At 40.0% G+C, this 21772-nt stretch overlaps 2 protein-coding genes across 3 annotated transcripts; one reads left to right on the top strand and one right to left on the bottom strand.

Annotated features, from left to right (window-relative positions):
* The first annotated feature begins 113 nt into the window (after window positions 1-113).
* nfe2l1a (nfe2 like bZIP transcription factor 1a) lies at window positions 114-11052 on the top strand. 2 transcript variants are annotated; one of them, XM_085156006.1, is made up of 8 exons: window positions 114-213; window positions 1968-2313; window positions 2847-3029; window positions 7142-7204; window positions 7307-7444; window positions 7564-7708; window positions 8096-8728; window positions 8876-11052. In XM_085156006.1, the coding sequence occupies exons 2-8, from the start codon at window positions 2062-2064 to the stop codon at window positions 9817-9819; spliced, it is 2358 nt and encodes a 785-aa protein (XP_085012132.1). In that variant the 5' UTR covers window positions 114-213; window positions 1968-2061; the 3' UTR covers window positions 9820-11052. The 2 variants fall into 2 exon arrangements, with proteins under 2 accessions (XP_085012132.1, XP_085012131.1); XM_085156005.1 differs by having other exon boundaries at window positions 115-213; window positions 1968-2337.
* Window positions 11053-14144: 3092 nt separating this feature from the next.
* On the bottom strand, window positions 14145-20151 carry cbx1a (chromobox homolog 1a (HP1 beta homolog Drosophila)). Its single transcript, XM_085156039.1, has 4 exons — window positions 20019-20151; window positions 19484-19655; window positions 17657-17751; window positions 14145-16883 (listed from the first exon to the last, which is right to left on the bottom strand). The coding sequence occupies exons 2-4, from the start codon at window positions 19592-19594 to the stop codon at window positions 16733-16735; spliced, it is 357 nt and encodes a 118-aa protein (XP_085012165.1). The 5' UTR covers window positions 19595-19655; window positions 20019-20151; the 3' UTR covers window positions 14145-16732.
* Window positions 20152-21772: the final 1621 nt, after the last annotated feature.

Genomic DNA, 21772 nt, shown 5'->3' with positions numbered 1-21772 from the left:
ATTTCTTTTAAAAGAAGTCCCCAGCTTAAGTAGGGAAATGCTGACACACACGCCAGTGTTTTTTTTTCCTAGGGAGGGCTTATTACACGTCACCACGAGGGTGCTACTTTAAAAAGGTCCCACCCTCCAGGGCAGTTCTAGTGAACAGAAACATAAGCTGGGGTAGTGTAGGAGAGATCAACAAACACCCTGAGCACACACTAAACCTGACTGGTAAGACAGCATCTTTTATGCCCACACTTATTATCGATATATTAATTACTTTGATGTGCTTTTGTATATTATTTTGTGTCTGTATACTTCTGTATGAGGGTGTGTTTGGGAGTCGCCAGTGGAGTCACAGCAGTATCCCGGTAATGCTGTTATAATGTACGCTACTAACGTGCTTACACTGTTAGGCTCTCGTTGTGTTATGTTTCTTTTTGTAGGGTACAAATAAAATGCATGTGTATGTATAAGCGGCTTCTCCGCGATAAAACAGTTATCAGGATGTTCTGGATGATCGGGGATAAAAACACTGTGCAACCTGCTGCTCAGGCTCTCCGTCATATTTCTAACCAAGCCTAATTTCAAGAGGCAATGTTACATAATACATGGAAAATGCAATCGTATTTTACAAATTTAACATTTAACATGACACATATACAAGAGCCAGCCGGACCAGTAAAGACACACATTAATCCAGTAGCAGAGAAACGTTTTTCTGAATTATGACTACTTGATACTTGGTAATAGCCTAATAGGCTTTAATTGATTCTTATGGTTATGATCATAAGATGAGAGGACTGATCAGATAACAACAACATCTTTTCATTCTTTTTCCGCTAATTGCTTTTTACATTACACAGAATTGTTTGATAAACTGAGAAGGGGCTAAAATGTTATGATTTAATATTGTTTTACCTGTTCATTTAAAATCCACTCACTTATGACCACTAATCAAAGTTAGCTACTGCTCTTCTGTGTGTGAGAGAGAGTATTGAATTCCTTTGCGTTCACACTTTTTTCACAGTTGTGGGCACTAACAACTTTTCCGTAGGAAACCCTGAGTTTATTAATCATACTTCCCACAATGAGAAGTTTGCAGGGCTGTATTAGTTTGCCAGGTACCAAGTACAATGCCAGATGAGTATGGATACAACATAAGGGAACACTTACAAAAAACAATATAGTTTATAATTATTTTTTTTCCATAGGTCTTAAAGTGTTGCTAAAAAGATTTCAGGCTCCTGTCTCAGTCAGGAGTTCTACACCACCTTCTCTAAACAGATCACCACAGAAGGAAAAGTAAACTCAATTCTTGGATGGAGTACATGGAGAGGGGTTTTCCAGGCAAACATTGGTAGTTACATCATGTGGCTGCAGTGAGTAACACAGGCGTTGTGGGCCAGGCAGGTGGTTACCAAAGACTTTCTAGAAGTAGGTCAAAGTTACTGACAGCAGTGATACAGGCCAGCCCTGACCTGCGCCTGTCTTATCTCCTCATACTAACTGTCAGAGCTCAACTGCTCTAAAGCAGGCTACACTGACAGTGGAAGATTACAATTGATAGCTGGAGTTAATATCAACATCATAATGGTGGGGGGTGTAGTACTAGCATCAATTATAGGCTAATCGAAGGGTGATTCTAGTGGTTACAGAGCGTAGCAGTAAGAAAGTTCTAACTTTGTTAAAATGAATCAGACTTTGTGAAGTTGTAAATGGGACAGAAACTGTCTGGGCAGCACAGTTTTGCAGGGCTTTGCACTCAAATTACAACACGTTTTCATATGGAAGGGACTAAAATATATTTAATATATTTATTTGCAATGATTAAATAAGAAACAACATCTAAAATTTGCCAGATTGCCTTTTTCGGATTAGGCCCTGATCAATGGAGAATTGGTGTATTTTCCTATCTTCTTTACTTTCCCATTGAGCCACGATATAGAGTAGAATCTAAAAGAGCTTCTTTTTGCTTCTTGCAGGAGAACCACGCAAAAGAAAAGACACCACAGTGGTGGTGACCAACATCAAGCTTTATAGTCTGCTTTTCTAAAACTACTGTCATCTGCCAAAACAATGCTGCACCTCAAGAAATACTTTACAGAAGGCCTTATCCAGATGGCCATCCTGCTGAGTCTCTGTGGCGTGAGGGTGGACGTGGAACTGGAGCCCTACCTGCCTTCCTCTTTGCATGACATGTTCCTGGGTCCAACCTCAGCCCTCACCCAAACACAGTTCCACAACCTCCGTGATCACCTGGAGGAAGGCTTGCACCCCAAAAGTGTAGAACTAGATGGGTTCTCTACAGCACAAAGGCTGCTGGGCTGGGTGCGCTCTTTGGACAGACTACACGTAAAAAAAAGATTTGTTTTTTTAATCGTTATCTCTTTAGGCATCAATACTTTGCATTCCAATTATAAGTTCATGCAATTTTAAGGATTAAAGGAGCAGTTTAAAAGTATGCTTAGATATGATTATAGATAGAACTGTCATGTCAGTTTGTTCAGTTACAGCGGGCAGCAGATTTCGCTGAATAGCACAAAAACCTGAAACATTTACCTCTTAAAATCCACCAGGTCACCACAGGAGTAGGCTTAAGCGTATTTTTACCCACATGTGAAACAAAGATAGTTTCAGAAACTACAAAATCAGATCAAATCAGAGTGTTTTACACATATCTGATCTTCTATTGTAAGATTTCTGTTTGGGCATGCTATATAAAAAATTCTACATAAAGTAGTAGCGGTGCACCTAACTCTAATCCTATACAGCTTATTGTAGGACAGCAAAATGAATGCTTTTGGTAAGACTCCTGTGATCTTGTGAGAAAAGTTCATATAATTGTGAACCTTTCTCCACAGGTTCCACATGCAGAACTAGAAACATGGCTGGTCCAGCGGGAGCCAGAACCCCTCCCCATAAGATCTCCAGACCAGGCATCCTTGCTGGAAAGAACTCCTGCTGAAATAGAGAGAGAGTTGACTGCTCTGCCTGCGGAGCCACAAGCTGAACTTGAGGATGAAGAGGAGAAAGAGGATACAGAGGTACAGCAGGTTTATATGGAGTGATTTGCAACATTCAAATATAGTTTTTCTTTTGTTTATTTTCATCTTCATGTGCCATGCTCCTCTAAAACCATTTTGACTTATGTCTGAACTAGGTTAAGTGCAAGTGTGTGCAAAGGTTTATTACATGTTCTCTGATAAAATCATCAATAAACAGTCCCATAAGAGAACACACAGCCTTTATACAGGGATGTCTATGCTGTAATAGTTAACACTAGGCCAAAGAGAATTAAGTTACAAGGGTTGACCTTTATCCTTGAGATAACAATGTGTTATCTAGAGGATAAAATCCTGTTCACATGCAGCTTTTACAGCTGTTTGTGAAATTGTTTCTTGACAATTGGCTCTGTCTGTTTAAAGCCTTTTCTAATTGGCATATTGGCACTCATAGGGCTGGGAGTAGGGAGAAATAGATGTGAACTGAGTGGAGATGATGAGTCAATAATTTGAGAGCAGACCAAGAGAACATCTGTGTATAACACCTGCCAAGCTGCTGTGTTAAACGGCCCTGAAAGTTCCATTTTTGGTTCATGAAAGTGAAAGGATACCATATGCCCGATAACCACTGTCTTACACCTCAATATGCACTGAGGCGGAGGAAGAACGGAGTGAGCGTGCTTATATGTCCAATCCATTCAATAGTTTGATTTAAAACCACAAATGTCAAACCACAGGGGACCACCAAATCATTAGGTTGCACTGAAAATAAAAATGCTGCTTCTTGTAAAATATCAACAGATTTAGGGTCTGTAGGTCCACCCATATTGTCACTGAAGTAGCAGTGTAGATATGTTGGAATGAATAGAAACCGCTGGCCATTATTTACATATATACTATATGAACGAGTGATCTCGACTAAAGAGCTGTTTTTGTTTGTTGACTGTCACCCAAACTGAGCTTGATGTCACGAGAGAGAATGAGTCAGAGATTGATGAGTCACTAGGAAACCTCACCTCACACCACATGACCTCACTAGGAAGCTGAAGCAATAAAATCAGTACAGTTGCAACACATGAAAGAATAAAAGCAAGAGCCTGCTGAAGAGAAAATGTCTGTTAGCTGTAGCTTTTCTTCTTTTCTTGTAGTACACTGTTTTGGTCGTGCAGCCAACAAGCTTGAGTCTTTGGGGTCACGCACACTGCTCACTACTCTTTTAATGCCCACCGACTGCTTCACCTAATGGTACTAGATACTGAGTAACTGCAAGTTGTACAGTTTGAGTTTTATTTATATTTTAATCTTAATTTATTCAGATATTTTCCTAGTGAATTTGCCCATTGAGAATTTGTTGAAGCTTGAAGTTAGGGCCTGGCCTCATTGACAGGTGTGTAGATCCAGGCAGCTGCTGATTGGACTTCTCCAGTGTCTCTGTTGTTTTGGTACCTTTTGCTAATGGCAAACAATATAACTTGTTGTGTGATATAGACTCAATTACTGAGGACTAACTGGAGGGATCCGAGTCTGTGCTTTGCACCCCTATGGATGAAGCTTGCTAACTAAGCTTACTAGCGTTAACGGATAATAAAGTAGTTCAAAAAGTTTACTTCCAGTTCATATCTACAAATCCACTGCGGAAACAAGGCAGGTGAACTAAGGATGAATATCCCACATTGAAACAGAGCCAAAAATAATAGTAGCAGTGTCAAAATGTTAACTTTAATTTTAGGTAAGCGAATGTGCTGATGAACAGTTCACTCCATGTTACTGCTTGCTGCTAGTTCCCTTTAATAATGGCAACAGCTCTCACATGCCTGGTCAAGCTTTGACCAGAATTAAACACTCACTTAACCTGTCTTAGTATCTGAGTACTGTAACAGTAAAAGGGCAACCACATCTCTCTCAGCTTACAGTGTTAAGGGTTTCTTGAAAGATACATAGAAAGATCACCACATTATTTAATCATCACTATAGACGGGGTTACACACACTAAATTATGACTAAACAAAACACTGTGACCGATGCCAACAAACAGAATGTACAGTATAAAAATAACCCACATGCTGGCCGGCATGTCCAGTCAGGCCGGCATGTCCAGTCAGGACAAACACACACACAGCTATCCCCTCTTCATCAAAATGAAAACAAATATAATGATGTTTTAAATTCCCTGTCAGCTATCAGAATCAACTAGCAAACGTACACACAAACACAGTCACACTCATACAGAATGAAAGCCTTATTAGTGTCCTTCAGCCTTGTGACTGTCTGGCTTGTTTTGAAACCTGATCACTAACTTATTGCTTACTGACACACATCGGCATTCCTCCGTTTTGCAATCCCTCCTGTTTACAGCAGTAGTTCAGACATTCACAAGCAATGAGCCGTCATGCTTGTAAACAAACGCACATTATTGCATGAGGTTTTAACTGGCACACTGGAAGTAAACAGGAGTAGCGAGCAGTGATGAAACTGATCATATAAATAAGTAAATAAATCAGTTACATTGCTATAGTCACAACTAAAACAATTAAGCAGTTATGATGAATGGAATGAATTGGGCGCAAAATGAGACACTAAGCTGAACTCCTGTCATGCAGCAGCAATCTAGCTTTGATTTATATTCTGTATGTTGAAAGCCACATATTTGTCTCAGCTGACCAGCTGCTGGGGGTCTTGGGTTTGTCTCGAAAGTCCCCAATCAGGTCAGGAAGGTCGAAGATATTTTGAGCCAGTCTGTCTGTTTGTTGCCTGGTAAAACAGAAAATGCATCTGACAGATTTCAATATGGAAATTACCCAATATAACTGGCACACGTGTGAAGCCTTTGGTGAGCAGCAGTTGCTGGATTTGTAATTGTAATTAAATAATGTATCTTTTATTAAATGTTACTGTTTGACTTTTGTGGTAAATTCTTACAAAATGTTTACCATCTTTGGAAATGAATATAAGTGGGCAACCAGGGAGATAGATATTCGTTTAATGCAGGGGTGGGGAACTTCAGGCCTCAAGGGCCGATGTCCTGCAGGTTTGAGACATGTCCTTGATCCAGCACAGCTGATTTAAATGGCTAAATTACCTCCTCAACATGTCTTGAAGTTCTCCAGAGGACTGGTGATGAACTAATCATTTGATTCAGGTGTGTTGACCCTGGGAAATAAATCTTGTTTTATATATATATATATACCCTCAGCCTTTCCTCTCTTCGTTACCATCTGAACGATATTCCAGTGTCACGGCTGTATGTCAGTGAATCAATGTTTTGTTTGCTCTTGGCATACAGATTGATGTTATCCATGTAGAGGAGGCTGCTGACAATTGCTCCATTCTGTAGTCAGTATCCATAGCCAGTCTTTATCTCACTGAGGGGGTTGAGGCCTATGCAGAGCATCTCCTTGGTAGATCTCGCATGATAGTGACTTGAAGTTGGTTCGCCACTTGAGTTGCTGATGAAACAACTCAAGGACCTGATGTACAGTTCTAGGCTTTCCTGGATCCTGGTGTGGGGCATCTTGTAACCAATCCAGAAAGTGCACAATCTCTTGCTAACCATGATTAATAAACTACAGACACCACTATCCAGACCACCCCTGAAGGTCAGCTAAAATAAGCACCCATGTGGTCATTTTTTATTAGTCCTTTATTTATCCAGCTAAAATCTCTTGAGATTAAAAATCTCATTTCCAAGAGAGACCTGGCATCATGGCAACAAATGTCAAAATACATGTACCACATAAGTATATAACATTAAAACAAATACAATATCCTGTACGAACATGTGAAAAATATACAATAACAGATCAAATTAAGAGCAATATTAAAAACAATCACATTGAGTAAAAGAGTTATTCTCTCGTTCTTCAAGATGGACTTAAACTCTCCCAAGGTAACCAGTTCTGATAATTTCAGTTCCTTCTGCAGATTATTCCAGGAAGCAGGGGCAGCGTATTTAAAAGCCTTTTTCCCCAATTCTGCTCTGATTTTTGGACAGTCAATTGTATGATATTGTGAAAATGAAGGTTGTATTGGTTGTGGTTTTTACGCATATAATCAGCCCAAGAAGAGATTTATAGATAAAGATGTGTCTGATTTCTTAGTCATCCAGCAAAGATTAACGATAGGTTAAACTCAGTTTTTTTTCTTCCTTTCTTTAGACTTCCCTCCAGGAGTGTTTCAGGTTATTGGAGGAGACCTTCCCCTCCACAGAGGAACAATGGGTAGGTTGCCACCATAGTCTGTTCTCTTCTCATTTGTTTTTAATCTTACGTTTCCTTACGTTTAACAGTGCTCAGAATTTCTTTTGGTTGCTTTGACCTCAGCTAAATGATGTTGGTGGTGGAGTGGGGGACCTGGAGAGTCAGCCCTCAGACAGAGATTCCCTACTGTTCCCTACTGAGAATCCCTCCATGGACTTTGAGCTCCATTGGCAGGATTTGCTAAATATCATGGAACCTGAGGTGACTAGGAGAAAAAAATGAAAATATATTTGCTAAATAGAGTGAGATAAAATTATGGGATAAAATTAAAAAATCAAGATACAGTAAATTTAGATACAATTCTCATTTCTGCCCTCCAGAACACAGACATGGACATGGCATCATCAGACCACAATCTAAGTTCAGGACCATCTGGAACCTTTCGAGGAATTGTGTCTGGAACAATGTCTAACTGCTGTGACAATCCTGTTACAGAAGCTGACCAGGAGACTCATTTGCAACATGGTAATTAATTTCATAATAATCCATAGCTGTTTATGTTATGTCTATGTTTCCACAGCTTTTAAAAATATCTTGGGACCTTTTTCAGTAGATGCTTAGAAAAAATAATTAGGACCCTGAGCCCAACTTAACAACATTTTGTCTGGGTTTTTAAAAATAATACAAAACACTGATCACTTTCATAGTCAAGATTACAGGAATTTGTAAGTTCTAATAACTTTGGAAAACCCTTAAGAAAACTCCTATATAAGATCCAGACATTTTCTAAATATATGGCATAATTTGCTTTTCTTGTTTACAGACAATTCTGTGAATGTTTGTTCCAAACCCACAACCTGTTGTAAATAATATATGTATATTTTTGCCACCATGCCCACACCATCTTTCCAGGTTTATTAGAGCCTCAAGCTGAGTCTGAGCCAGTCCTGCTTCCGTTAACCCCTACTGCGGAATTGGATGACCACAACTCAGCATTAAACACACGGGACACTATGAATAACATTAATGGACATCCCTTGAATAGTCCTCCAGACCAAACAGATCTGCTTGCAGAAGAACCTTTAGAAGACTTCAGCATGGAACTAATGGAAGAAGATGACATTATCAGTTTTTTATCACAAGTTGATGTGGGTAGGATGGAACCAGAACATCGTCTTGGCATTGATGTTAACTTTCAATCTTCCAATTCCACCCTACCTTTAGATGGAAATGTTATGACCCAAGACCTTGTGGGGTCTCCTCCCAGTCACCTACTGGGGTATGAAGACAATGAAGATGATCTTCCTGTTCCACTTAGTGATCTTTTAGAGGATGCTGCCATTTTGGATGAAATTAGATTGTTGGACCAGGCTCTGGAGGAAGTATTCAGTCCTGAGATGGCAGCCAGATTGGAAGATGAAAGCTGCTTCAACCATGAACTAGCAGAACAGGAAATTGGCAGTGATGATGACCACTTAGGCTCTAAGATTGCAGTCATAGAAAATCATGGTCGACCATCAACACATCATCATGGCAATTCCACAGGTAGGCAATACCATAACTATTTTATTTACAAAATCTGTAACAGTTACAGTTCAGTACAGTTCTTTGAAGAGCATGATAAATAAAAAAGTGCACATAATGAAACTGTGAAACTTACTTTGATCTTACTTTTAACCTTAATCTTCCTAGATTGTGAGGGTGAGCTAGATTCAGACTCCGGTCTATCCTTGGACTTCAGCCACAGCCCTGCTTCTCCATGTACTTCTGAGGCCTCCTCTTGTTCCTCTTCGTCAACGTCCTCTTCATTTTATGTCTCAGCTACGGGAAGTTCCTTCTCCAAAGATGATGATGAAGATTCTGAGGAAGACTTAGCTGGTTCAGATGTGGAAGCAGTAATGATGATAAAGCAGGAAGAGCTTGAAGAGGAAGACATGGGGGCAGTAGGAGGAGAGAATCATGAAAATAAGCTTGTTCCTGTCGACTATTCTGATCATAGTCTGTTTCATGGGTTTTCCTGGCTGGAGCATATTGGCCATGATCACACGTATAACATGCCCTGGTCCTCCGCCTGTTCTATCCCCCTCGGCAAGATGCCTACCAAACACGCTAAATCGACTCAACAACGCGATAGTGTCAAACCTTACCCACAGTCCTTTTCTAGATCCATGTCAGAGAACAAAATTTGGGGTCAGGATGAGCGCCGTGCACAAACCCTGAAGATCCCTTTCTCCAATGAGCTAATTGTTAATCTGCCAGTGGAGGAGTTTAATAGCCTACTATCCAATTACCAGCTCAGTGAGGAGCAACTTACCCTTATCAAGGACATACGACGTCGTGGTAAGAACAAGATAGCTGCCCAGAACTGCAGGAAGAGGAAACAAGATGTGCTGTTTGGCCTGGAGGACGATGTGTCCTCTTTAAGGCGTCACCGTTCACGTCTACTAAGAGAAAAACGGGAAACCCTAAGGAATCTGCAGGAAATTAGACGCCATATGGAAATGCTATACAAGGAAGTATTTTCCAGGTTGACAAGGGAGGAAGGGAGTCCCATGGATTCTACAGAGTACATGCTTCATTTTAAACCAAATGGAAGAAACAGTAAGAAACAGAGTCAAAGGGACAAGAAGAAGTGAAGAGATATCAAAAAATGTAAAGAGGTTCTTTAAAAGGAAGTGTGACCACAAAATGAAGGTGGTAGGTTGGTGAGGAAGGAACCCAGGGTCTTTTTTAAACAAATAGTCCTGAGTGTCCAAAAACCTCAAAGAACCAAGCATGTTTCCCTAAGGGTCCTTACTTGTTGGCATGATTGATGGATTGGGAAAATGGAAGTTGAGCAGGAAATGGAAAAAGACTTGATTTTGGCTTGTGTTAAGCTTCAGGGCAATTTGAGTTTTTATTTAAGTGGGTAGCGAACCCGGGACCAGCATTCTAGAATGCTAGTTTAATGCCTAAGGATTTCTTATGCTTAAAAATATTGTGTTCAACATCCAGTGTATAGAAAACAGATAGAAGGCCTGATCCTTGCTATCAGCTAATAGACCCCAAAAGTCGTTGACACTACACTGACTATGAGCCAGAGTACACGAGTTGTTGATAGTGATACAGGAAACCTGCACAGGGAAGACTTGGATTCATGGAGCTCAAACCTGGGTATATTCAGTTCCTAGACTGCACCGTGCCCACACAGTACCCTCAGGACAACAAAGTTAATTTCCCAAAACTTGAAGACATAGGGTAGAATATTCAGATGTATATTTTCAGATCTAGGCACATTGGAAGCTTTGTGGTATCGCATATACCTTTTTTTTTTTTTTTTGGCTAAATAAGCTATATCAGTAGGTTGTAGCATTTCATAGGACATATCCAACAAAAAAAAAAAAAAGATTAAATATTAGCAACATCATGTGTCATGATATAGAATTATATGTGAGAACAAATTGTGGTAGCAGCACTGTATATTGTTGATGTTTCAGGACTGTTGGTTCAGAATGTGTGTCAATTGGGATGGACTGCTATGTAAACAACCAGGAAAATGAACAGAGATTTGCTCAGTCGTTAACACAACCAGATGGACATGCTGGGTGATACTATTGTCTAAAACACTGGGAAATACAACTATCATGGCAGGCGTACAGTGCTTCACACAATGTAAAGAATCATTGTCTGTCAAAGAAATGCAGTAAGACAACTACATAATCAGAATCCTGTTTTTGAAATTGATTTTTTAAAAAAGGTGAAATTTCCAACCTGCATATAAGCCTTGTTTGTATTCTGTTAATTCCCAGTGTGCTTGCTGGTATTCAAGGACATGGGAACTTAACTTTTTGTAATACAAAAAACATGAAAAAATAAAAATAAAAGGTTTACTTTGCGCCTAGCAGTGTTGTGTTTCTGGCCATTGATGCTGAAATATTGAATTTGGAATATATAACCTGTATAAGTTTCATTCGGTCTTTTTTTCCCCTGCTGTTACAGTTATATATGTCAGGCGACTATTAAGGAAATGCAATCTTGCATTACAGCTAGCGTGCCCCAAAATCAAACACTTAAAATGGAAGGATAATGCAATAATGGTGAGGATGGCTGACATTATGCTAGCAATATTAATAAACACCATTTAATTGAAAGCTCTTAGTGGAAACTATCTTTTAAATTCTGCAGAACAATGCGATGTCATGTTATCACTACTGAATTTTATCCAAGCAGACTAAAGAGTCCGTGCACTCTCAGAGGTGGCATCATCTGCTGTTATAACTTGTCTTTCTACATTTTTCTAGTTTTGAGTTTAAGGTTCTCTGAGTGAGAGACTATCTCTCCACTCCGTACATATGGAATATGTAATAGAGTGGAGAGATAGTCTTGATATGATAGAGAACATGCTCCACACAGAAAGGCTCCAGATCACCACACCGTTCAAACCAAAGTTTTTTGCTGATAAACAGTTGTCAAGTCAAATCAATTTATTTATGAGCACATTTGAACAAAAAACACAGGTTGACTAAAGTGCTGTACTAACTAAAAAACAAACAAACTATAAATGAATATAGAAAAATGAAAATGAATATAGAAAAATAGAAAACAAGACTCAAAAGCCAAACAGCTCAGTCACAATTAAAAGCTAGGGAGTAAATATGTTTCTTCAGGTGGGTTTTAAAAATGTTGAGTGTCAGAGCGGTCACAATTTGAAAAGGCAGACAGCTGGCCACTGCTAAATTTACACAAATTACGCCAAATGAATATATAGGAAGTGGACTGATTTATTGGTTATGCTGAAAATATAGCCTTTGCCAGATGTATCCTTTTTGGTTCTAGTATATTAATAGTATATTCACAATGATATGTAACAATAAGGATAGAGTTTGTAACAAATGTGTATTGACCCTAAACAGTTAGTAGCACAAAGGTATAGAACAGGTTTTATTCCAAATGCAAACTTAGAAATACAGTGTAAAATCTAACTACTACATGATATCCTGATGTTTTCCATCAGTAAGCAGTGGCAATCCTTAGTGAAACTTGTGGATCTAAGTGGATCTAACATTGCTGGACTCAGACACTGTGAATGGGCGAATGTAAACTGTTTATCAGAGAAACAGTGTGATTTTTAGAACACTTGAACTTCAAGCTAATTGGTGTACATGTACTGTTACATGATTTAAATAAAAAAAGTATCTTTAAGCATAGTGGAATTAATGGTGGCGGAGGGCTTTCAATTTCACTTCGGTGGCCTCAGAATCTCATCTCTGCTTTTTGCAGATGATGTGGTTCTGTTGGCTTCATCGGGTGATGGCCTCCAGCTCTCACTGGAACGGTTCGCAGCGGGAATGAGGATCAGCACCTCCAAATCTGAGGCCATGGTTCTCAGCTGGAAAAGGGTGGAGTGCCCACTCCGGGTCGGGGATGAGTTCCTGCCCCAAGTGGAGGAGTATCTCGAGGGAGGGAAGGGAGCCGGAGAGCGACAGACGGATTGGTGCTGGAGTTGCAGTGATGCGGACGCTGCACCGGTCTGTTGTGGTGAAGAGAGAGCTGAGTGTAAAAGCGAAGCTCTCAATTTACCGGTCGATCTACGTCCCTACCCTCATCTATGGCCAAGAGCTGTGGGTAGTGACCGAAAGAACGAGATCGCGGATACAAGCAGCGGAAATGAGCTTCCTCCGAAGGGTGGCTGGCCTCTCCCTTAGAGATAGGGTGAGAAGTTCAGCCATCCGGGAGGGGCTCAGAGTAGAGCCGCTGCTGCTCCACATCAAAAGGAGCCAGCTGAGGTGGTTCAGGCATTTCACAAGGATGCCTCCTGGGTAAGGTGTTCCGGGCATGTCCCACCGGGAGGAGGCCCTGGGGCAGACCCAGGCCACGCTGGAGAGATTATATCTCTCCACTGGCCTGGGAACGCCTGGATAAGCTAGAGGAGGTGGCTGGGGAGGAGGTCTGGGCTTCTCTGCTTAGGCTGCTGCCCCCACGACCCGGCCCCGGATGAAGCGGAAGAAGATGGATGGATGGATGGAATTAATTTTTAAAGAATCTTTTTTCCCAAAAGTAAAATGTTGTTCCTTTAGTGACAATGCACTAAGTACATGTCTGGTATAATTTTAATTTGTCTGCTCTTTGTTCCATGCATGTACCTCTAAGACGTTATAAACAGATGATAAAATTCTGATTCTAATGTCATTCATCTCAATTATTTCAACAAGCGTAAAAAAGAAGCTTTACAAGACAGTTGTGAAACTTGCTATAAGGTATCGTTTGGTGCCAGTCAAAATAAAAAGACAGGAAGCAGAACTGGAGAGTCGATGCTGGGGTTTTCATTGTTAGATACCCGGATGGACAGGATTAGAATTGAGTATGTCAGAGGGTTGAGTGGCTTGGACAAATGTAGAAAAGGAATAGTGAAATTATGTTGAATATGAAGCTGTCAGACAGAAGACAGAGGAAAACCACACAGAAGATTTAATACGTATTGAAGGAGGACATGCAGATGCTACATCGACATAGGATGCTACGGCTAGGGTGAGATGGAGGTAGAATATCTATTGTGGCAACCCCTGAGTATTTGGCCATTAGAAGTATTTCAACAAATGTGGTTGGTTAAACTCTGTATTTAGGCGTTGACGGCTAGGTGCAGATAAGCTGTTGCTTTGGCCTACACCCTACCTGAAAGGCTTTTTTTTTTTTTTTTTACCTTTTTGTTTTGTTATGGCAGACACATCCCTAGCTTAGATTATACAGAATCTAGAGTCTTAATCTACACTTAACAACTCAGGATATTTATTTCAGCATCTCCACTACTTTTCTTATTCTGCATCTGCTAATACTGAGAAAAGTGGCTACTAGAAAAGACATTTTTTAAGTGTCTTGGTTGGTAACTGTATTGAGATTCTGCTTTTGCAGTTTTTCTGGTCAGAGTAATACATCTTTGTGTGCACTTTTAAAATAAAAGTAATTGAGAGTCCAAAGCCCAAAATAATTAGAAAACAAAACCCTTTTATTTTTCAAAACAGTTAAAAGTAGATCAGCCATGATGCCAACATAGCAAAAGAAAATGAACATGCAACAAGACAACACAAGCTAATCCACTAAAAACAAACAAAAACACAACAACAAAAGTTTGAGACAAGATGAGAAAACCTACGTAGCAGACCTGGGTACAGATAGTTCAGTTCCTTCCAGTCAGTGGTGAAGTAGTCAGGATGCAGGACTTCACAGTAAAAACTTAAACCAGACTAGTTTAGCCTCTTGTGTTCAATTTAAAAAGGCAAGAAACTGTTGCAACCTTTACCCAGTTTGTGTATGCATGAAGTACTCTTGTACACCTTCCATACGTGACAGTCAGGGCTAAGGCTAATAAAATGAGCGAAAAACAAAACAGGCACAGCAAAACGCCACCTGAAGTATGAACCGTTTTGAACCAGCTTACCCAGATATGCCAGCTACTGTTCTAACTTTAATACAGTATACATACATGTACACAACCGGGCTACATTCAACACAGAACACTTGACAAGTATTTTTAAACTGATTCTGCTCAGCATGCTAAAGTTTTAAAGATACATCCTATTTTATTCACCAAAATAAGTGTCAAGCAAAGAATGTGAAAGAATACTGTATGTTAAGTGTTGCCCGGGCAGTGCAAGCTCAAATAATACAGCCTACAAAACACAGGTACATGTGTGTGAAGATTTAAAAACAAGGGAGTGGAAATAAAGATCATTTGACAAACTTTCAGCCATCTGCGACAGCAGTGAAACCCACTTGTTTGTTATCGAGTCAGAAGACACCGCCACCTACCAGCCAAAGTGGCAGCAAACTTAACAAGCTGCCTTTATAGTTCAGCAGTTCATGTGGCTGTTTTCCTGTTCTTTCCAAGACTACAGAAGCAGCTGACCTTCAGTGGACTTAGTTCACTTAAATGTTTTGCCCAATCAGAACAACTTCTTAGGACAGCTCAATATGTGAGTTTTTTCAACTTAGGCCCCTTCCAGACATGCACTTTTTTCCTGAAAAAAAAAATAAAAATCCTATCTATTACCAGACAGACTAACAGGGAACAGGTCTGAAGATTACATGAATAGATGGGACCAAAATGCCCCCCCATGTCTCAGTCTCTTTCGCCTTTTACAAATTCAGAAGAAAGATCCGACTCACCAAGTGTGCGCAGCAGAGGTTACACGTTCCACCCCTGGCAGCACTTCAAGTCTATGCACATTGTCAAAAAACATGAAGTCTTAGCATACAAGACACAAGGCTCTTGGACACTGTATGTATGAGCATGTAACAGTGACCCATGTTTTAGTAGCAATGTAACAACTTTGACAGAATGTATCTGAAAGGGGCTTTAGTATCACTAAAATAGTTTTGAGTACACACAGAGTGGAGAGAGTAATTTTCAGGAAACACTGCATACAATGTTCACAAGCAGCTCATTTAAAATAATAACCACGCCAGACAGTACTAGGTAACCAAACAACCAAGTATAACATGGTAATACTGGCTGCAGTTTGGGACTCAAAACCAGCGACTAACAGCAGGTAACATACTCCACTCTCCACATTTAACACAACCTTTACCACTTGAAATATCGGTAAACTAGCGGCTAACAAGAGCCTGTTTATCCCAACACATAGCTTATGACATGAAGCTACTGTCATAGTAGTTGAGTGTCAAAATGTGTATACTATACTGCATTTTTTTGGTGAAAATACATTGACTGGTATTAAATCCACATCTCAGAATAGTGGAATTTCCCTGGTCCACTTGTACTGTGACATCCGTAGCTGCCACGCTGGCTGGTAGGATGATTAAGGCCCCGCATGTAGTCTCTAACCTGTCACAATGAACAGTCAATGATGCATGAGATTAAAATGACCACATCAACAATAATGAGAAAATGGGTGGCACAAAGAACAGATACTGAATGGACAAATTGTTTGTCCATTCTTTCACTCCTCACTTCATCCCCATTCAAAAGAATTTCCCACCTTTGTATCCTGACGAAGCAGGAAGTAAACTTTGTCCTGTCTGTCACAATTTGCGATCTTCTTTTACAACCTTTTTTCCCCCTCTTCAAACACAGATATCTAAAATAAGGAACAGTGACTGGAGGAGAAAAACTAACAAATCACAGCCAAACTTTGAGCTTGCTTCAAGGCAAAGAGGTAAGCTGACAGCTAGCTGCCCCTTTTCACTAAGTGTAGGAGAAAATTTCACAATGGCCACTGTTTTCCGTTGAATATTGTTAAACATAGTGGGGGTTAAGGGAGGAAGTTAAGTATCAGCATACTTGTTTAAAAAAAAAGAAAAAAAAAAGATGGTAAAAATAAATAATTAAAAACTTTTCCGCCAAGATACAGGTGGGACCATCTTTTGAGAAATCCTTGCAGGGCAGGAAAACAATTCTTATTCCCCCTCTGTCAGCCACATTGGCAGATATTTTTCATTGCTTTTGCTGCCAAAGTTGCTGCTAGAGTTGACCAACCTGGATGACACCTCACCAGGGCACAGTTGATTTCCTGCCCTGCACCTCCCTTTTTTCTTTGCACCCCCCAAAAAATTCTAGTCTTTTTTGTCTTCCTCTTTCTTCTCCTCTTCTTCTGTGGGGTAGGAGTGCCATGTGAGGCGTTCCTCATAGAAAGAGATGACCACCTGTGGACATTTGACGTTTGCTTCCTTAGCTGGGACAAGGTCAGCCTCATCTGAGTTTTTCCTGTTGAGTTTTATCGAAGAGAGAAATCTCATTAATGTCAAGAACCAAACTTTTTATTTTGAAGCCATAGCCAATGGACTCACTGGCCTTTTTAATAGGCCCACCTGTTCAGCTATATTCTGACAGCTGGTGTGTACATGCGTGCTGTGCTGAAAATACATTGAATATTATTCTGTAGATGTGGTTACACTACAGACACTTCTTAAATATTGACAAAAATGCCAGATCTTTTCTTGTAAATGTCCATATCCATGCAAAACAAAATGATTTTATTTGGCTGTAAAATCTCAGGAACAACGCAGTCCAACCAGACACAGATAACCTAGATGGGATATTGTCACTTAAAATCCTTCTCTTAATCTAAAACCATTAAACAGTCCTGAATGATCAGGATCCAATATATCTTAGACCTCACAACACTTCCCTCTCAGTCTGCAGGCTTATTTGTATTTCCTGGAATTTCCAAACAAATAATCACTTTTCTAATCATTAACAAGAACGTAAAATGAATAACCTTGAGTAACAAAAAACCCATAAAAGAGCTTTACCAAAAGCTCTTTGAGTTAAATTGATTAAAACTCACAGTTTCCCTAATAAAGTGCTCAGTTACGCAGTACAATAAACTCTGGAATCCAGAGTGAGAGGAAAAAATAACTTGCATCTATGAATTTATAAGACCTTTCGCTGAATTTGGATAACTTCTAACTTCCAAATGACAGAGCAGAGAAATAACTGGGATTCATTATAATACGTTTGTGACAATGAAAACTTACCACTTCATAAGGAACATCAGCTCTCCGCTCGAGTCTGTCGCTCCAATAATCCTCTCAGGCTGCAGTCCTCTGCCAAAACCTCTGGCCTTCTCACCCTAGACACAGGAAGGCATTTGGCAAAAGGTAAGGAAAACAAGCAGGCAGGGGACATCACTCCATAGACATTAAAGCAACTGTTTCTCAGGATTACCAATGATGTTTGGGGCATGTTTACTTATCCAAAATAAACATTGATTATATCTCATTATTAACTTCATTACTAACCATTTCAATCAATATTTGGTGTAATGGTGTATACCCCTCACAGATCATGGTTCAATTAGGATAATTCACTTGTTTTTCATAAAAAAATTTTTTTTAAAACTTAATGTATGCTGGAAACACCAACATATATCAATAGTTTTACATGAAATTGATTATTTTTAAAAGTTATTTTACAATTTCTATTTTTCTCCTTTTTTTGCAGTGATGCAGAAAAAGTAACATGTGACATGTCTTCTGGGTTAAATTGACCCGCTGACTTAAAATCAAGACTAATGACTCGAAAGGATTTGTAGTGAAAGTAAACTTTATTTAAGCACTGTTTTAGATCTAGAAAGGATCAAAATACAAGATTAGCAATATGAAGACAGTGTGTGTGTCTGAGTCGCCACAGTACACTAGTGACAGGCCGTCAATGTTGTGACAGTAACACTATGCAATGTTTAGAACTAGAAATACACAAAAATTAATAGGTGGAACTGAAACAGGTGCATGTGTCTACACAGCGCAGGAGGGACATGTCATCACTGAATGTTTTGTGCAAATTAATTTTGCACTTTTTACAGAGGTCATGCTTGTCTCGACATCATCAGATGGCTTGCAGAACTGGCATCTCTGCTTCTTCCCACCAGCAGCAATCTAGAAAGAAGAGGATGATGATTACTATGTTTTTTGCTGATCTCAAGACACACACAACATACTCTCACAGAGACACACACTTACCTTAAGCACTGGTGTAATGGGTGAAGGCCTCTCCCTCACTGTAGCTGCAGCAGGTGAGGTCCTTGGCATGTGCTGCCTCCGTTGTATATGCGGTACCACAAGTGCCTTCCCCAGCTCCTCAAGAAAGATGCGCCTCTTGTACAGCTTTGACATGTACCACTCAGGAAAGATCTCCATCCAAAGGACAAATGCGTCATAGGCGGACAATCAATCATGTTGTAAAAGATGACCAGGGGCCAGCGTGCAGTAATTCGCTTGGTCCTGTAGGACACTGTGACTTTGTCCAAGTTGTCCACCCCCCCTTAGGTGGCACTGTAGTCTTTCTCTTTAGAAGCTCCTGACTCAAGTTGTAGCTTGTGAAAAAACTGTCACAAATTGTTATGCTGTGCTCCCTGAGACCTTGTGCCCCGATTCTTCTCTGGGACTCCTCCACCCAGCTTTCCAGCATGCATGTCCAATGCATAGCTAGTGTTTGCATCACATGCTGCCCAGATTTTTATGCCATATTTGGCTGGTTTGGTAGGCATATATTGCCTGAATGGGCAGTGAGCTCGAAATGCCACTAGCCTTTCATCCACTATGACATTAGGGCCTAATGGGCCTTAGGGGTGCACATACGTAAATGAACCATTTTTATTTTATTTGTTGATTACCCTCATTAAGCCAAGTACAAGAAGTTCCATACTCAAAAAAACGTTTTAACTATTTTTTTTAAGATTTTAAAAATGGGTCAGTTTGACCCAGACATAACAGGAGGGTTAAAGCAACTGTGGGGAGATTTACAACACAAACAACTTTTGCGGGGGGAGCTTGACTGCTCAGATTCTTTACTGAGGTTCTCACCTCCTCCTTCTTTCTTTTGCTTCCTCGCTCTTCTCCGTCTCCCGAGGTTTCACTGGCTGCTTTCCGTTTGCTCTCCTTCTTTTTCTCTTCCTTCTCTTTGTGTTTCTGCATGTACTCAGCAATAAGGTCGGGGCAGTCCAAGTTTTCCTCTGGCTCCCATGTATTGTCCTCACTAGATAACATGAGTGCAGATGGAAATATGTGATTTGCAGAGATTCTAGCTCAAATTAAATCAATCTTTAATCTAAAATTCCTAATTGTATTCCCTAGTTCTTTTACATTTTTCAGTCCATTGCCTTGTTCAATGAGCACATCACCATGACAAATATAAAAGCTACAAAAAAAGCTGAAATTTGGTTAAGCTAAAAAAAAAAAAAAAAAAAAAAAACCTCAGACATTTAATTTTAAAAAGTTCAAGTTTTGTAAAGTTCACTTTGCAATTGAACACAGTTAAACAAAACTAGTCACTACATTTGATAAAGATGTGTCAGAATAAAGAATCTAACTAAAATATGAAAGATACATTTGCACTCACTCTGAGAAGCCCTTCCATTTGAGCAGAAACTCCACTTTGCCCTTCACCACTCTGCGGTCCAAAACCTTTTCCACCACATACTCCTCTTCTTCCTCCTCCTCAGCTGCTCCTGCTACAGGGGCTGCTGCTGCTGCTGCTGCTGGTCCTGCGGCTGGTGGTGGAGCTGCTGCAGGCTGCTCCTCCTCCTCTGCCTTCTTGGGCTTCTTTCCTGTTTGGGTCGCCAGCTTGACGTCTGATAAGATAACCTCTGAAGGTCCCAGGAGGAAAAGTGCACAGGTTATAATGAACTGATTAGAAAGTTAAAAGTATCATTGCAATTAAAAGACATCACAATATTACTTTGTGGTCTGCATTATCTCCTTGATCAAAAACTATGAAATGTTGACAGCGCATATCTGATCAGCAGCAATTGGTCAGCCTGTAGATGACAAAGGTGGGTCTATGTGTTTAGCAGAGACTGAACATTTAGAATTTGCGTGAGAGGGCTGTCTCCAGGTAAAACAAATGTTCATGCAGATGATTCTCAGTTAAAATGCATGATCCTTCTACACTAACAAATTATTTTTCCCCACAACTCGTTCTACAGGTCAATAGATTACACTTATATGTTGCATACTGTCTTGATGCATGCTCAATCATCCAGGCAAGGAAATCCCAACAAGTTGATTCTACAGGTTTCTCCAACCTTAAACAATTTGCACATAAACAATCATAAAAATTAACCACATGACCCATTGCTGGTCAGTGGTGCTAGTTTCATTCATTATTCAAATGTACTGTTTAAAAGGTTGGGCTTACCTGCATCTAAATGTCTTATCTAAAAGACATTTAGATCATTCTCCTTTAAACCTTACTGATTGTAAAGGAAAAAAATAGTCAAGGTCTCTTTCAGCCAGTTTGCTTCACAGGTGAACTCAAATGGTGAAAACAGTCTTTGTTAGGAATGTGATCCCCTCTCTTTTCTTCTCATCCCAGCCCCCTCAAGAAACAAATTCCTCCAAGCACCCAGGTCATTAAAACATGACCAGCTACAGCACTTTTCGGAACTGGTCCATTTCCAAACTGCAGACAATCACTCAGTCTGTTTTTATCTACATTGACAGCATTCTCAGACAGTACCATAAGCTGGAACACTACTAACTGCATCTGCAGGTTTCCATCCAGCTTTTCAAATGTTACTTAGCCCTGTTTGTGCATTGACATGTTTCTGTTTAAAGTGTAGCTTCCCTAACCCTAGTTTATGATCATTTAAGGATTGTTCTGCTCTGAATGCATGCATTGAAGCAAAACAAACAAAAACTCCCAAAACAAAATAAAACTAAAAACTGGGTTCTCAGAACTTTGCCAGTATTCTTGCTTCCACAATGTGCACACAGAAAGTGGGGGATCCTAAGAATTATGCAAATTATGAAAACGGTATAAAGTTTGGAGAGTGTTAGTTGGCCAGTTTCGTGTAATCAACATAGGCAAATAGGAGAATACTAAATAGGATAATCCAGTAAATACTAGCCAGGAAGAGAGGACGGTGCTGATGGCTTAATGTCTTGACCAAATCACTGTTTAATGGCATGCAGGGGTTCCAGGTGAAGCAACAAATGGTTGTTCGCCTATACTGCAGGCTAAACTTTCCCTGCGATTTCGAGCATCAAAGATGAATGCACCGAGGCGGTAAAACGCCGATGACCACACTGCCTACATACGTGTCAACTAATACGTTTTTCCTATTCACTCTTTAAAAGACTAATGATATGAGT

This window comes from Neolamprologus multifasciatus, chromosome 4 (assembly GCF_963576455.1).
Source record: "Neolamprologus multifasciatus chromosome 4, fNeoMul1.2, whole genome shotgun sequence".
NCBI classification, from domain to species: Eukaryota; Metazoa; Chordata; class Actinopteri; order Cichliformes; family Cichlidae; genus Neolamprologus; species Neolamprologus multifasciatus.
This window is presented reverse-complemented; position numbering and strand designations above follow the sequence as displayed.